Source organism: Andrographis paniculata, unplaced genomic scaffold, assembly GCF_009805555.1.
Source record: "Andrographis paniculata isolate CXL003 unplaced genomic scaffold, ASM980555v1 Contig9END, whole genome shotgun sequence".
Lineage (NCBI taxonomy): Eukaryota > Viridiplantae > Streptophyta > Magnoliopsida > Lamiales > Acanthaceae > Andrographis > Andrographis paniculata.
In genome coordinates, this window is record NW_026137639.1 from 1,132,220 (window position 1) to 1,149,648 (window position 17,429).

General features: G+C 35.6%; 2 protein-coding genes across 2 annotated transcripts; one reads left to right on the forward strand and one right to left on the reverse strand.

Annotated features, from left to right (window-relative positions):
- Nucleotides 1-487: 487 nt before the first annotated feature.
- LOC127244401 (putative axial regulator YABBY 2) lies at nucleotides 488-4,447 on the forward strand. Its single transcript, XM_051264927.1, has 6 exons — nucleotides 488-841; nucleotides 2,092-2,226; nucleotides 2,326-2,494; nucleotides 3,416-3,464; nucleotides 3,644-3,719; nucleotides 4,122-4,447. Exons 1-6 carry the CDS (start codon nucleotides 737-739, stop codon nucleotides 4,254-4,256), a joined length of 669 nt encoding a protein of 222 aa, XP_051120884.1. The 5' UTR covers nucleotides 488-736; the 3' UTR covers nucleotides 4,257-4,447.
- Nucleotides 4,448-7,387: 2,940 nt separating this feature from the next.
- LOC127244097 (serine/threonine-protein phosphatase BSL3-like) lies at nucleotides 7,388-17,295 on the reverse strand. The gene is made up of 21 exons (XM_051264428.1): nucleotides 16,480-17,295; nucleotides 15,952-16,012; nucleotides 15,754-15,832; nucleotides 15,583-15,662; nucleotides 15,324-15,418; nucleotides 15,134-15,233; nucleotides 14,557-14,626; nucleotides 12,859-12,960; nucleotides 12,642-12,723; nucleotides 12,366-12,545; nucleotides 11,252-11,522; nucleotides 10,925-11,153; nucleotides 10,664-10,834; nucleotides 10,105-10,343; nucleotides 9,546-9,630; nucleotides 9,348-9,446; nucleotides 9,070-9,269; nucleotides 8,715-8,790; nucleotides 8,308-8,443; nucleotides 8,092-8,231; nucleotides 7,388-7,998 (listed from the first exon to the last, which is right to left on the reverse strand). The coding sequence occupies exons 1-21, from the start codon at nucleotides 16,895-16,897 to the stop codon at nucleotides 7,915-7,917; spliced, it is 2,997 nt and encodes a 998-aa protein (XP_051120385.1). The 5' UTR covers nucleotides 16,898-17,295; the 3' UTR covers nucleotides 7,388-7,914.
- Nucleotides 17,296-17,429: the final 134 nt, after the last annotated feature.

A 17,429-nucleotide genomic window follows, 5' to 3' on the forward strand; every position in this document is an offset into this window, starting at 1 on the left:
ATGAAAATCTAATCCAATCCACCAAACAAACACACTAAAACACAAAGGACAAAAAAGCTTCTAAACAAAAAAATACCTCCAACTATTATTTAATTAATTACTCTAATTTTTATACACAAAACAAACAAATCCTAAATTAATAAAATGTCCATGTTAATGCACCTTACTCCTTTTTTAATTTAGTAAAACTTTTGATCTTATGTTTTGAAACCCTAATTTAGGACCAGATTAGGGTTTTCTCAAATTGGGATTTTTTTTCTTCCCCTTTAAATTCACAATAATAATAATAATAATAATAATAATAATAATAATAATAATAATAATAATAATAATAATAATGTAAAAAGTAGAAAGCTTTCTTTGTCGAAGCCAAGAAATTAGGGGGACCAAGATGAATAGGACTAGTGTAGGAGGACAAAAATTACAAAATTTCAATATTCTAACAAGTTCGATCCCAAACCTCATATAAGTATACTTAATTATATAATACATTCATTTAGCCCTCAACTTGTTAATATAATTCATTCCTCCCTACCTACATCGATCTCCTCTTTCCTTTCTTTCTTTTTTGTCTGCCACAAAATACAAACTCAAACACCCTCTAATATTCTTGATTGTTCCTTAGCTTCAACTCATCTAATCGGTTTCTTGCATCCATCGAAATTCATGGTTTAGGTTTGTTTCTAGATCTATCTGATAAAGGGACAAAATTAAAGTTCGAAACCGAGCTGCGAAAATGTCTGTAGAGATGAGCACTTCATCATCATCTTCATCACCACCACCACCATCCTCAGAACGAATTTGTTATCTTCACTGCAACTTCTGCAACACCATTCTTGCGGTATATTAGATTACATTTATTCAATTCAGTTTTATTTTTTGTTATCCCATTATATGTTTTTGGTATGTTTTTTTTTTTTTTTTTATTAATTATGCTGAAATTAATTTCTCAGTTTTTTTTATTTTATATCCATATATATTATCAAAGGTTCATAGATGTGTGTGTATGCGTGTTTGATTTGATGCAGCTATGGATCAGGATTTCTATCTATGGTAGAATTAATTCCATTATTGTGAAAGAGGTTTTAGGGAAAAAATAAAAATAAATTCAAACTGAATAGATTTATTTAGATTTCATGGACCATAATAATGATCGAGGCTTTGATTATCACCAAGAACAAAGTGGAGCAGACTCTTCAGCCATCATACTTATTTTCGATGGTGATCTTGGTACACTTCTTTTTTAGGGTTTTTGGCTTTAAATCTATTTATTACTCACTCACACAAAACACACTTCTTTCTTTCTCATACTGCCTTTAATTTCATCAAGATTCAAGATTTACGATCTCTCATCCTCGAATTTGTGTCCTCTTCCAATCCATTCTCCGGGATTAATTTTTCAAAAATTTTCCCCCAGCAAAGATCAGATCTTAGTTAAGAACTGATAGATCTCATCCAGGAAAGAACTGCCAAAACAAAATCATGGCTATTGGAAGTACAATTTTTTTATTCCATATGGATATAATTAATCCTATATTTACCCATCAATCCTCATTTATTTATTTTCAGTTTCGAATTTTATTGCAGTATTTTTATTACCAAAGTAGGAAAACAAGTATTGCATAATTGAAGCCATGATTCCAATGCTGATGATTTCTGTTCCCAGTCATGTCATTTTCTCTCTGCACACACCACACACAGTGGAACGAATGCACTGTCAGATTACCTACCAGAAAATAATTCTTCATTTTCTTATTCAAAAAAAAGAATAAAGTCAGGAAAGTGATCATCAAAGACACCTTTTAAATTTCCAGTAAACAAAAAAAAAAAAAAAAAAAAAAAGAAAGAAAAGAAAAGATTTCCATTTAATGGCCACTCACATTTCCCCATGTGAAATTAAACATGTCTTGCACGTATTTCTTAATTAATCATCCCCCAAATTGATGAAATAATCACAAACCTTTCCCTGTAGAATTAGGGTTTTTAGCCAATCTAGGGTTTCTGCTGCCATTAGGTTTTTCTGCAGAAATCCTCCTTTTCAAAACAAGCTTCAATTGAATAGAGATCAATATCGTGTGTGTGACGGTCCAGGTTAGCGTACCGTGCACCTGCACTGTCCCAACGATCGTCACCGTCAGATGCGGGCATTGCTCGAACTTGTTGTCTGTAAACTTGGGAGCATTGCTGATGCAGCCTGTCTATTATAACCACATTCAAGATTTCCAGGTTAGGGTTTTTAATTTAAATTTTCATATGCTTCAATTAATTCACATAATTGATCATAAATATTGTATAATTAATTTGAGCCAATAAAACTCATTACAGAAGCTGCAGCAGCAGCATCATAATAGTAGCAATAATAATTCAGCCATGTCTGAAGCTGTCAACAATCATCAAGACAATGGCTCATCCTCGTCTTCGCCTTCTTCGAAGGGCAACATTTTTGGTCCGTTCAGGGCTCACCATGAACAGCCTAGGATGGCCCCGATTCGCCGTAAGCAAATTTATTCTTTCAATTTCAGTACAAAACAATATCATTTTTGTAACTAAGTTTTTTTTATCCCTAAATTCACTTTTTCCGTTACTAATGACATTAGAGAAGGAATTAGGGATAAAATTACGTTAGCTACGTGAACTTTAGGGACGGAATTCCGTTACAAATATACAATTTTTTTTTATAGTGTTTATAATATATATATATATTTTTAAATACTAGTTCATCATCAGTTAGATGAAGTTAATTACATATTAGGGCAATAAATTTGTAGCTAGGTTATCGAATTAAGTAGTGTGGTATCATTGCGTGTATTTACATATATATATATTAAAGTGTCTTGTTTGTCATCAAGTAAGAAGTATTTATTTATTTATTCTTTGATGATTTTATTCCATGATATCTGAAAAGGGGCGCCTGACTTTTATCTCTTTTTACCTTAGTTGATAATCATCAGTTCTGTGATTGTGACACTACATTTTATACGAATGCAATCATATGAAAATACAGTATATACTATATATATATATATATATATAGAGAGAGAGAGAGAGAGAGAGAGAGAGAGAGAGAGAGAATTAGATCTTCAAAATTTGAAAGCTAAACTTCTTAGAAAATTATAAAAAGATTAAGAGTCAGAATATAATGATCCCTGAATTGTTAAAAACCCTACCTACATACACATATTCGAATAATTATGTGTGTGTGCTAGGAGCTAGGTTATTTTCATTTTTAGTTTTGATTTAAATTGATTTTTCATTTAAATAATGAATTGAATTTAATGTTCTGCAAAAAAAAATAATATATTTTTATGGGAATAACAAAATTACATAAATAGAAAAAAAAATAAAAAAATAAGAGTAAATGGAGCTCCTGTGTATAGTATATTCCTTTCAAATTTAATACAGATTCTTTTTACAGCGCCGGAGAAACGACAACGTGTTCCATCTGCATACAATCGTTTCATAAAGTAAGTATGATCTTATTGCAATAAAATTAATGTGAAAAAAAAAAAAACTATAGACATTTTTGTTTGGAAATGAGTATACATACATACATACATATATATATATAATTATTGAAAGATACATTTAGTTTATGACAATCACATTGGATTCATAAGATCATTTGTTGTGAACACATTTGTAGAGAAGAAATTCAAAGGATAAAGGCAAGCAATCCCGAGATTAGCCACCGCGAAGCTTTCAGCACTGCTGCAAAAAACGTACGTATTTATGTTTATATATATCTTATAAATATCTCATTGATAAAATTGATTAGATAATAATGTTTGATCTTTGCTGATTATTGAGTAAAAACATGATTCATTCATTAGCTAGGAAACCAAAAAATTGAAATTAGTGTATACTATTAGGAGCAATTTAAGTTTTCTTTATTTTTCATTATTATCGGTTCTTTCTTTTTTTTTTTTTGGATTCATTGGAACTTTATTACTGTGAAATAAAAATGCTAAATACCCCGGTTTCGTGTTTCATCTTTGAATTATTTGATTTGAAAACAACCACAATTTTGGTTTTGTGAATGATATTTGCTTTTATATTTGTTATAATCCCTTTGACTATATATATATATATATCGAGATCATATCAAATGGCTATGTATGCAGTGGGCGCATTTTCCTCATATTCATTATGGAAGGAAGCTGGAGGCAAATTCGAACAAACAAGACAACACGATGAATGTGGACAACAATGGAGGAGGAGATCAAGGGACTCAACACAAACCTCTTGGACTCTACTAAGTCCAACTTATTTTATTTTTTATTTTTTTGTCACTCGAAAAGACAAACATATATATATATATATAATTAGAGGTTTCAAAAATATGCGAGTTTCCACCCGAAAGTGCAAACTAACTTGTGGCATTTCTTGGCGTATATTGATTGGGACAAAATGCAAGGAAGTAATGAATGCCGATTAATCTTTGGGGGCACTCTAGGGTTACAAAGAATTGCATTTTTTTTTTGTCCCGATACATATAGCTTCTATATGAACCCTATTTTATTTTTTTTTGATATGTGTCAATGTTTTTATGTATATGCAAATGATGAAACGATGATGTTATGTAAGTTGTAATGATATGCATATGTATAGAGACAAGTGTACGTGAATGTGTATTGATTGCCTTTTCTTGATCTATTGCAAGCTTGAGGGGCCTAAAATGTCGGACTTTAGATGTGTATAAATGCTAAATGAGTTTTGATGAGACAAAGATGTGCACAAACATATGTATGTATGTGTGTGTTGTGCAAAGGTTGATTGGATCAATAGTGTATCAATGTCATAAAAGGACAAGAATGGGAAGAAAGTTTGGTTGGATAGATAGAGCAAGTGTATTTGTATCACAAAAGGACAATAATGCCAACTTTGGCTAAGTAGAAACAACACACAATGGCCCATTAAGATTAAATGCAAAGATAGATGTATAGTCATGAGGACCACATAACCATAATCTTATATTCAATGTATCCATCATAACCCCTCCCCCCCCCCCCCCCCCCCCCTCCCTAACACACACTATTTTGAAGATAAATTAATATTTAAGTAAAATACTAGTAAAAGGGGTTACCACAATGTTTTATCTTATATATATATATATGTGTGTGTGTTTATTTATCACTTTTGTAATGGATCTTTATTGTGTACGTTTCAACACACACCATTACTTTGTTCTAATTACTTTATTCGTTATTTAACTTTGTTCTTAAATATGTGGACCTATAATTTAGTGAAAAAAATAATAATAATTAATAGTCTTTTTTATAAAATACAAAAAAGGATACTCTCTACTATCATTCAAATTTGTATACTCAAATAATAGTGGGTAATAATTATTATTTTTTGTAATAAGAAATACAAAAAAAAAAAAGGGATGCACTTTTTTACTAAAAAAATAAAACAAAAATATATTTTGATGGCTTAAGAAAAAGTGGACATAAATTTTGATGGTAGAGGAAATATGATTTTTTACTAAAAAAAAAAATGAAAAATAAAATAACAACTTAAAAACAACGAACATAAATTTGAACGACAAAGTAAATAATTTTCTTATTTCCAAAAAATCTCCTTAGTTTATCAAAATTGAACTCATATTCAGTGTGAATTGTTGGATCAAAATTGAAATTATTGTCTACGAGACTATAATTGAACTCTCTTTCAAAATAAAAAATTTCTATTTTTACCTTAGCTCGCACAACTACGACCTAACTTAACCAAGCCTAATTGTAACTTTTTAGTACAATCCACGATCTAAAAAACTTATGAAAAATCGCCGTTAGACTTGGTGTAAGGACCCACGAAGGATTGATGTAAACACTTCAAACAACGAAGAGTCTATTCGAGAGTTTGACATCAAATCAAGAAAGCGAGCCCACCAAATTTTTGATGCCACATGACGAGTGATTGCTCTCCTAAGCTAACTCACTTATCGATACTTTTAACTTTCCATTATGTTATGTGCACACTTTAACTTTTCATCTTTATTTGTGTGTGTATGCACGCCGACACTTTTGCATACACTAGACTTTAGGTAATAATTTAGGTGAATGCACAATACGTCTCCTATTTTCATATCCCTCGATTTTTCATGTTGCTTTTTATGGTGAAATTGCAACTGATTTGAGTTTTGGCATGGCCATTTAGTCGTAAACCATTCAATATCATCATAATTGTTGAGGGTGACTCTTGAATAATTGCAACAAGGAATGTATCGGGTCGTTGTAGTTAATAGAATGACGAGCGACTCGAGTTTCCATAAGTAGAAAGCGTGAAAAGATAGGTTTGAGAATAATCAAAAATAAAATTTAGATGAGCAAGTTATCATAAACTTGAGTTTGTTTGTTCAATTAAATTTCTACAAACAAATTTCCAACATACAATATATATATATGTTTGTTTTCTTATAAAAAATTAATATTAAAAAAATATATTTTATTTAAAAAATATGAACAATATAAATTTTCATGCTTTACATTAAAAAAAAAAAGAAAAAGAAAATTCAAACTAAAACACTAAATAAATTTGAAGTTTTTGTTTTTGTTTAATTTTCATGTTAATCAGTAGGTTTTTTTAATAAAATATTATATTAAATTATTACTATTTTTTTAACACACTCGAGATTCAATTGAATTACCTAACAGAAGGTCAACTTGTTTGAAAATGATCTGATTTATGAGTTGAAATAGTAAAAATGAAATATGAAGTTAAGGATGGAATAAAAAAAAGTAAAAAGTGACAAGGAGGGGTTGGATACTGTGTGATGAGTAGTGTGTGAGAGTGAGAGAGAGAGAGAGAGAGGGAATCTGTAATGTCAAATCAGGCAGTTGGGATTTTGGAGTTTAGTGGTTATGATCGATGTTGATGATGATGATGATGATGATGATGATGATCACCTGTCAATTCTCTCTCAATAGCAATTGTCATGTCATGTCACTGCCTTCCTTAGCTAATACCTACCCTCCCTCCACAATCTACTCTATTCTACTAATGTCTACTATTCTCTTCTTACCTAATTAACTAAATACATTCATTACATGATGCCTGTGCCAAATTACACATGCACCCTGCCCTGCCTACCTCTCTGTCTCTGTGCCTGCCTGCATGTACTTTGTTTGCTTCAGGTTCACTGCTGGCTGGCAGCTTGCTATTTCATCACTTTCTGTGAACCAACTTAATTAATGACTCACTGCCAATGTGATTGTCACTCAATTCTATGCATTCTCATTATTATTATTATTATTATTATTATTATTAAACATGGCACAACTCGAATTTGGGCTAGGAGGTTCAAATTTGATACTAATACTACTATTCAATTTTATTGAGCCTACTGCCAATGCCATTCTCAATCCCACCACCCCCACTTCTTGCATAATAACACTACTAACTACTTCCCCACTCCTCAAATTGATGATGATGATACATATGTGTATATCTAGAGAGAGAGAGAGAGAGAGACTACATACATGGGGTAGTGCTGGTGCAGGGGGCAAATAAATCAATACCTCTCCCTCCATTTATACATATTAAGTTGTCAGCAGTGAGTCACTCAACTCGCATCTATCATCTTCTGTGTCCTCTTTAAACACAAAGCTTAGTAACAAAAACATTTATGAACTTCTATAAAGATGTAAATACATGTATATATATATATATCTAGAGAGAGAGAGAGAGAGAAAGAGTACTTGTGCCGCCTGTCCGTCCGTTGTGGACTTCAAATGACTCACTCACTGCGGAGATCATTGTAGAGAGAGATATAACATATATATATATATATATGTCTTGTCTTCTGGCTTGGCGGGAATATTCTAAATTTCTCCATGGAGGCAATGTTCCTTCTATGCTCTCTATGTACAACTCACTAGAAACTCCATCCTGCGCTGCTGCTATGGATTGGTGGTCTTAAATCCAGGCCAGAGAACCTCGGTCGTTGGCACCTTGCGGACGCCCTCTAGTTGGCGTAGGTGGTCTGTTCGCATTTAGCTCCTGATTGCAATACACACAAAAGAGATGAACAGAATCATCCAAATATCAGTGTTACTTGGATTGGAAATGGGATGCAAAGCAAAACAACTCTACCTGCATCCATGTGTCTTCTATGTGGTGATCGGGAGAAGTTTCTGGCGATGAAATTGCGGGAGGCAATGGATGTATAAGCTTTGGGACGACCACCAAATCCCTCCCGAGAACCAGTATTGCACCAGCGTTGTTTGCTGTACCTGTGGAAATAATAGCAACTTTTTTGTTATCAGCTATGATATGTGAAATGGCGGATGGATGCTTGGCAAGGCTTACCGCAGTAGTTTGTGGCTGAAAATAGAGTAATTAAATGTCCCTGAGCAAATCTTTCGAATCCGTCCATTACACACTCGTGTGCTCGAACAATCAACTGAAGATCGTTGTTGTTGCAGAATTCCATAACACGGTCAGGCTGCCAAAAACAAAAGAATTCTGATGAACCATATGCACAGAGGCACACAGAATCTGGTCATTCAATGAATTATTGTTGTTCAGAAACATTAATGTGTACGAGGAACCATCACGGTAGAGAGATACCAGAGAAATTTGTGATGAAGTTTCCAAAGGGTTCCAAAAACAGAGGAAAACACACACAAACACAATGATCTTCAATAATATCTAAAATCTCATTTCAACAACACAAATTGAAGAAATGGGAAAGATTCAATAATAGAAGTGCCTACCCCAAAGGTTACTAAGCCAGGACCTCGTGCATTTGGTCGCAGTCCTTCTACACTGTCATTTTCGGTGGGATCTGACCTGCAGGGTAACATCCACAATGAGAGTCCAGATTGTAAATGTTGGAAACAATGAGGAATTCTTCCCCACTGAACTCAATGACTAACTTTCAGAGTTGGAATACAGTAAAATCTTGAAATGATTGATACACTTAGACTGAGAATCCTGAACACGAGCAATCATAGAAACTTACGACTAATTTAGTAGCCAAATAACTTATTGGTTATAATAAATTTTATTTCCCAACAATTAGTCTTATAAAGTGGCCGGAAAAATATTTCAATATGAAGAGGCACTAACCACAACAAGTCCATGAGCACAATAGATCCTGCCTCCATAGCAATTGGACGCTGAATATTCTCTATCTGTTCTACATGGTTTATTGATCTCCCAATACCGCCATGCATACAGATGATTTTTTTCTCAATTAATGCTGCCAGAGGAAGCCAGTTGAACAATCTATTAATCCGGTGCCACACCCATATCCCATCTCTCTCACCCTGTTTCATAAACAGTCAGCTCTCTGAGTGTTTATCCAGATAACAAAGCAGAGAGCAACAGAACTTTAGGTGATTTACCATTCGCTCAATGCATTCTATTCGGAAGCCAAAAAGAGCATTGATATCTGCAGCTTCATGATTACCACGAATTAAATGTACTTGATGAGGATGCTCGACCTACGTGCTCATCATTTGCATAGACAAATTTATCAGTTTGTACTAGAGAAAGCGCGAAGGATGATTGCCTCAGTTATGAGTTGGCGAATGGGTTATTACCTTCAAAGCAAGGAGAAGAGTCATTGTTTCCAAGCTGTGTTGTCCTCGGTCAACGTAGTCTCCCAAGAAGAGGTAATCAATATATCTGGCATACACACTCAAAATCAGTAAAGAGGCGGGAAAAAAGACATCAATACAGAGGCCAATAAAATGGCGTAAAAAGAAATTTAAAATAGAACTATGCTCCCCTTTAGTTTATGGTTTTTTGTGAGCAAGAATATATATGTTGGTGGAGAGACAACACTGATTTATGTAAGATACATAACATGCATAACTAGAAAATAACACTGCTATGCCTACACTAATCAGATAAACATTCTTTTAAAATAGAGATTGAAAGAAACACTTCATTTCTAAATGTCCATAAACATGTTGACAAATTATGTGGGACATGACCACCAATTCAGCTAAAGATCTGAACCCCCTAAAAAATGATATCCACAAGAAGCAACTATACCAATATTAATGATGGTTAGACTTAGTGGTGAAGTTACAGTATAAAATAGAAAGAACTGAAGATGCTCTGCAGCATAGCAAGATGCAAGTGCCAAATACTCACGCTATGTCCCCAGCAGTAGATGGTGATCCATATTCATCAAAAAGTCGCATCAGATCTCCAAATTGACCATGCAAATCTCCAAATATCTTGATAGGAGCCCTCAACTGTAGTACAGTTGGCTCGCTTGAAAAAATTCTCTCAACGCTGTCACAGAGATCTGCAATCTCATTGCAATCCAAGAAAAATTGTCTTCGAACTGGAGGTTTCCAGCCACGAGGCTTCAAGAGGTGAGCAATCACCTGGGATGCAGTTAAAGATACCTTCAGAATATCAACTAAATGCAACTTTGTGGCATAAGAAAGTGCATACTTCAAAATTTTTGAGGTAAAACTGTCATGACATCTTGAATGTACACATTTTCAAGAAATGAGTTTTCATCTTGTTATATCCTACACACTCATTCTATCAATAACAGTTTTCATTTGTTGTAAATTGGCAGATTCAAGCAACATGATCCAGAATATGGGTCAATAACTAGCAAAAAATGGTGGGAGACCTACATTCAGCTCAGAACACTCCAGTGCATTCATAAAAGAATGAAACAGAATGTAAAGGATACCTTCTTTGGTACACTGTTTATTGACATTTGTCTATCTAGAAGTTTCCTAGCTGCACTTGCACTTTCTGGAGTTCCATAACTGACCCTCCTGCCTTCATTTTCGAACTGATCAATCGAAAGCTGCCTGACCATGCCCCCTAAAGCACCACTAGTCTCAGCAGCCACAACAACCTGCATATACATTATCACAGATACTGAAACCTAACTCCAGAATCCTAAATTCTGGCTAAAGGTAAGATGTCTGTTTATCAGAATACTAACAGCACGGTGATGAAGCCTAACTCCAGTTGGAGTAGAATCATTTGATGTTGCAGAATCAGGCTTGATCAAGATGTGGTTCCCACTAGGAGTAGCCTCTGCTCCACGATCTCTATCTGGCAGCTCAACTTCTCCATTTTGCCTAGCTTTGGCAGCCGCAAGTGCAGCACTGATAGCTTCAGCTTCTGCTGCAGCTGCTTCAACAAGGTATTCAACGCCCCTGCTCAATCTTCTGTAAATGAAAACCATAAAAGACTCAGAACTTGAGGCAGCCAACATATGTAAAATACAAGAATTACCATGACAAAAGAGAATTAATAGGAGCTTCACCTGGGACCTTGGAGCATTGCATTTTCAGTGCTTATATCTGTATAAATATCACCATTTACGGGTGGAGCAACAGGATTTCCTACCACAACTTCACCATCAGCAGCATCCGGTACAGTCGCCCCATTTCTGTCATCTGTAAATCCATATCTACCCTGTAACGTTCCTGGCTGCACATTAGATGCAGCAGCTGCGGCTGCTGCATGAGAAGCTGCACTAGTTGTTTCTGCAGCAGCAAGATCTTCAGCAACAAGTAAGTCATCCAGCAGAACCCCTACACAGATGAAGAATATAAAATTGTTAAGTAGCAATTGCCCTATCTTATAATAAATATTAATACATCGCATCTAGCTTGCTGTATAATACATGCAGTTTATATCACTACTCTTCATGGAAAACCCACAAGGAAGACCACAAAGCAGTATGCACAGAAGGCTTGAACAGAAATGGGGTTTCCAAGACATTCCAGAAACTGGGTCGTAATTATCATGTTCTATACTTCTCTGCCTGCCACACGAAGTGGTAACTCTGCTGAAAGCCTTCCAACAGCCATTGTTTCTATTTTTTAGTCTTTTAACCAGTGCCAGGCTCAAATGTTGAACTTTCACAAAACCTTGATGGCTTAATAAACCCATGTAAGAAACACCAAAATCATCAAACCAGTTACAATACAGACCTAAATATTTCAAAGATGTCAACAATAATCAAGATTAGACTTCCGTTGGCCTATGAAATTCTTTGCTGAATTCAAATACTGCACCAGTTAACCACCTCTTAATCAAGATAAGCATTTATGAAGGCAATTTCATGATTGAAATTATCAATTCACATCAACAGACATTTAGATTATTCACACACTGCAAGATCTTTTCTATGACTTGCCAGTTTTGTTGAATTCCTACTTAAAGACTCTTCAAAACGGAGATGCTTCCAGTGGAATGGAATTCCATAGAGCTAACTCCATCTCATCTTTATTTAATTTTAGTTCAACAGTACTGTAAATTATACTGCTGTCTTCCCCAACATCAAACTTGTATTCTTCGCTATGGAACAAAACCAACCCCACACAATACCAGATAATTATTGACATTATTCATACTACAGTATCACTGCTCACCACCACGTAGACCACCATAAATGAAGATCAGGTCACCAACTGCAGCAGCAGCATGCCTACAGCGTCTTGTCAATTCAACTGCGGCATCCCCACCAGCAGCATCCGCACTGTATCTTCCAGTCCTTGGAGTTGTAACAACTGATTTTGTGTCACACCAGACTCCAGCTGCGGTATCCAAAACTGAACAAACAACACATAAAATGTTTAGCTAGGACATTAATTCATCTTTGGCAGATGCAAGAATAATCTGATAGAACACTTCAAGTATAAATATACCAGCCACACTTGAGGAGTCCTCTACCATTCGGCCCCCACCAAGTGCCCCTCCAGACACATGAAGGCGTGCATTGACAAAAACCTAGAACATTAAAAATATAATCAGAAGTTCTCATAGGCGGTGATGGACAATGATGTTGGATTATAAGCAACTGAAAGATAACGTAGCTGTAACATCATGACAACTACACTAATAACTCCATAATGAATAACTTACAGCAGCATGCTGATATCTTGGAGATGGCGAGACACCAGGAGCAATGGCCCATTCCCAACGACCATCTCGATGTTTGGCAAGTCCATATGCACTAGCCAGTGGCTGCAATTGATCATTACACAGATGTCATACGATGGATGAAAGCAAAAGATGATACTTCAGACTACATTCCATCACATTATGGCCAACTTATAGAAGACTTCTCCAGCTAGAAAAAGTTGCAGAAAATTTTCAGCATTTCAAAGAGCTATTAATGTACTTTGTAAGGCAAACTGTTTTACTTATGCATTGGGTCCTCAAACAAACCTTGATAATACGAATACTTTACAAATTGCTCCAACTACGTAAATTTAGCCACAGTACCGAAATGTAGGTAGACCGATATTCTAGACAGCATAAGACAGCTGCAATATTTTTGAGGTGAGATGGTTGAATAGATATGATGTTTTTTATGGAGAATGGACACTGGATTTGATTTTTTTGAGGTTAAGTGAGAGACTAAATGGTAAGAAAAAACACCAAGTGAACAAACCCCTGCTAGACACAAGATGCTGACAAATAAAACCATGCATGAGCACCATGAACATAATCATACAAAGGGTTCAAGCCCTTAAAGAGACAGCATTCAAGACAAATTATATGATCATGTTTGCAAAAAAGCACAATAGCACATTTGAATTCATATACCATTCATAGTTGTTTAAGATGATCATACCAAGTAACCAACAAATACATGGCAAAGAGGTAAAGGAGGCAGAAAGAGTTTATTTCCCATAAAGCTTTTCATGTGATGTACAACCCGGATGTAATAAAACTACCCCAATGATAATATAATAAACCATTGCAGATGTCTTTGTTGCACACAGCAGTAAAAGACAGGTGAGTGGTTTAGTTATTCTAATTACATTTACCAATTATGGAATTTTATTGTATATTTCATTTCCTATATTATTCTAAAAGTGAGCCATTGCTAGAATTACATTGCAAGAGTTAGGTTATGTATTTATATCTATCTTTATAATTATATTTCATGAACAGTCTTCCTTTCTTGGGTTCTAAGAAAAATTAAGTTATTTTTTTAACGAAGATAAGAATTAGATGCTACTTGTAAGAAAGCATTATAAGAAATGGCGTGCATGTAATCTGCAATGAAATGGACTGCATCAAATCAGAAAAGAACTATGTAATCAGATTGAAAGTATACTTAAAAGTTAAAACATATGTTAACTTCATACACCACCAATATAGAGTTGGGAAAATGGGGCAAGCAAAAAAGTGGTGCATATGTTACATTGTTTTTGGACAACAGAAATAAATTAATCATGTTTGATGGGATGGAACCGAAAGTTGTAAAGAGTAAAAAATTTGAAATTACTACAAAATAGATACTTGGATACTTCAAGATTCTGTTTTAAATAATATAGATGTCTACTTATAGTGGCAAATCAATAACACCACAATTCAGACACTGAGTTACCATATATTCCTCACCCTTTAACAAGGGTTGAGACAATTGGTGGCTAGCATGTTAGTGTTGAAAGGAACAATCGAACATTTCTCTGAAGAAATGTGAGAAAAAGAGAGCACAGAAGCCAGAACACACACACAAGCAAGGGCATATAATAACCACCGATTAAAATGAGAAGTTAATATAATTTGAATTAACGTAAAGTGGTAAAATTTATAAATGCCACTGACCGCGCTGTTTATATCCCTCCCACCACAGAGAAGAAGAAGACCATCTGAACGTGCACTCGCAGTAGCATACCTTCCGATATGTAGTTGCAGGATTAAACATTCAAGTAAGTAAAAGAAAATGGATGCAACTTCAATATAGAGCATGCATGTCAACCACTAGAAGCACATGTCAGGGAAGTCAAACACAAGAAGATGGGAGTTTGATAGGTAAATAAATTACATGACTTTTTCCATAACGTATTAATAAAACATACGTTACTCAGGAGAAGTATGTCTGTAACTCAAGCACAAGCATAAATAGTGTCGGAAAGTGGTAGTCTACAACAATTATAGAATACACAATTGTATAGCTGTAAAATGAAATTGAGATGACTTTTGCATTTAGGCCATATTGAGTAAAGAAGATGGTTGCAAGACTTTACATAGATTCATAACAGCTGACCTCATAATAATGAATGGAAGTAATTGCCAGAGGAGAATTAAGACGTATATGGATGATGGCACTAAATCATTGTTGCTTACGTTCTAGGTATATTTAATTGACACTAACAAATAAGACATAGAGAATTATAAGTACATGCAAGGTGGCGGCCCATCTCCCTCTGGCTCCAGTTTCCGCCATTCATATGGCTTTGCAGCAGTGTCCAGTGCCCAGACATCAGCCAAAGGTCGTTTTCCTAATAAGAATGCACCAAATTATCAGTTGTATAGAATTTGTTAGTCAAACTAGGGCTAAAGCTTCCAAAAAGTATAAACACAACACAAACCATCATTTCCACCAATGGCCATGAGATACCGTTGTCCTACCAGAGCCATCACATGCCCATATCGTGGCCCTGGCCCAGGTCCTTGGACCACAACCCTGGGTAAAAGGATAGGCGGAGTCAGCTATAAAAGAAAAAATAAAATAAAACAAAGTGTTTAAAACACGTGGACAACCGATCAAAAGTTAGTTATGAATGACCTTAGACATGCATACATAAACAAATAAAATATCTATATATATGTATTTACAACGCTACCAACCTATGCCATCGTGGTCGTTCTTGAGTGAGATCCAAAACATGCAGATCTTCTGCAGATAAACCAGCTGGGCCAATCCCACCCTGTAGTGATCATGAATATTAAAACGCCATAAATGTATGCAAAATAGAGAAATAAATGAAACATACCGACATAGTTTGCAATTAAACAAACCTGAATAACAACCATTGTACCCACTGCAGTGGCAACATGAGCCGCCCTAGGTGTGGGTGGTTCTCCGATAGGCGAAATTCTGTAGAGATTAAAGTCTATTCATATAAATTCAAGTTCAAACTAGCAGAATCAAAGTTCGACCATAAAATGAAACAAAAATCCACCAAATATTGCAATCAGTAAATTACTTAAGCATACCGAGACCATTTATTTGTCAAAACGTCGTAACAGTGCACATCAGCTGTAGCCCCTGCCAAACCTGCAGAAACATTGATGCACAAGGAATAACAACAGCTCAAAAAAACATGTTTTTTTATTAGAAATGATCTATAAACAACACTATTTCGATCTCCAAGACAAGAAGAATCTGTGATTCACATCAGAAGGTCTTGGTGAAAGAACCAAGCATTAACTAATGCAAACTTGATGCAAACTAATGCAAACTTGAACAACTTTTTCCTTCAGCATATAGATAAGCTTCTCTGCTGGAACACCCACAAGCTGCAAAGCTTAAACAGACAGCTAAAAATGGGTAATATCAGCTAACACACCTAGCAATCTCATCTGAACAAAAGCTAAAAGTTTCTAGACCACCATGTCAGAGGTAATTTTTTTATCGATTCAGTTGTGGGGAAATCTCATAATTGATGTGGTCTACCTTGAGTACCATCACCAAAGTAAAATTTGCAAATCACAGAGAATACCAAACGTTAAAACAAAACTTACGAATCCCTGCACTTCCGGCAGACGAAGGAGTTCCCGACACTGTTGAATTCCCTTCGAGAGCTGTAGCTCCACCAAACAGAATCAATCTCGGACCAATATATCCAGGAGTCCCTTCCTCACCTACGGACGGCACAGCCGTCAGTGTGTGGCCACACCGCGGTCCAGGACCATCCTCCTCCTCCTCAATTATCGCGTTTACCGCGCTGTAAGTTGGAGCACAGCGAGGCCCTGCCACCACCGTTCCTCCGCCAATTCCACCGCTATTACTACTACTGTCAACATTACCGCTACTATCACTCTGCTGCTGCTGAGCTGCCAACGATTCCGATTTGCTCGGCTCATCCACACCATTAGCTGTGGAGGGCTGCTCCGACGGATCGCGATCGGCGTCCGTAGCCATAACTGAATCCTCCTCCATTTCTAACCAAAAAAAAAAAAAAAACCCTAAATTCTTCCAAGCTATGCAACAAGATCGAAGCTCGAATTCTCAGCTCTCCGCATCCTCAAACTTCACAATTCCAAAGAAAAAAAGTTCACAAGCCCTAGCTCCGATCATGAAAAGAATTTCCTCAATCCACAAAACTCCTCCCCCGCTTTTTCTCCAAAGGTTTCCTTTCTCCCAATCTGTAAAGCGCTGACAAGTAAATATGCAAGGAAAAATCAATCCCAACTCCAACTTTCTCTCTCTAAATCAATGCTTTCTCTATCCACAAAAACATATATACAAACATACTCTCACATACGCATATATACTGTACCTCCTTCTTTCTCTCTCTATCTATCCGGAGAAAGAAAAGATGGAGAATTTATTTCTACCATTTTCCGTGGTTTACCAAAACTGTATAATGATTGCGTACAGTGCCTACTTGTGTGAAAAGATCAACTTCTCATAGCAACTCCCGGGACCGCAACGCCAGATATATCCACACCGTAGATCTTGTAGGGTCCAC

Bases quoted from the DNA above. Each gene is read 5' to 3' on its own strand.
- LOC127244401 (XM_051264927.1), top strand. From the start codon at position 737: ATGTCTGTAGAGATGAGCACTTCATCATCATCTTCATCACCACCACCA. The intron at 2,227-2,325 runs GTTAGGGTTTTT...AACTCATTACAG, and splicing joins ACCACATTCAAGATTTCCAG to AAGCTGCAGCAGCAGCATCA. The intron at 3,465-3,643 runs GTAAGTATGATC...ACACATTTGTAG, and splicing joins GCATACAATCGTTTCATAAA to AGAAGAAATTCAAAGGATAA.
- LOC127244097 (XM_051264428.1), bottom strand. From the start codon at position 16,897: ATGGAGGAGGATTCAGTTATGGCTACGGACGCCGATCGCGATCCGTCG. The intron at 16,013-16,479 runs GTAAGTTTTGTT...ATGTTTCTGCAG, and splicing joins TGCCGGAAGTGCAGGGATTC to GTTTGGCAGGGGCTACAGCT. The intron at 11,523-12,365 runs GTGAGCAGTGAT...TCATCTGTGTAG, and splicing joins TTATGGTGGTCTACGTGGTG to GGGTTCTGCTGGATGACTTA.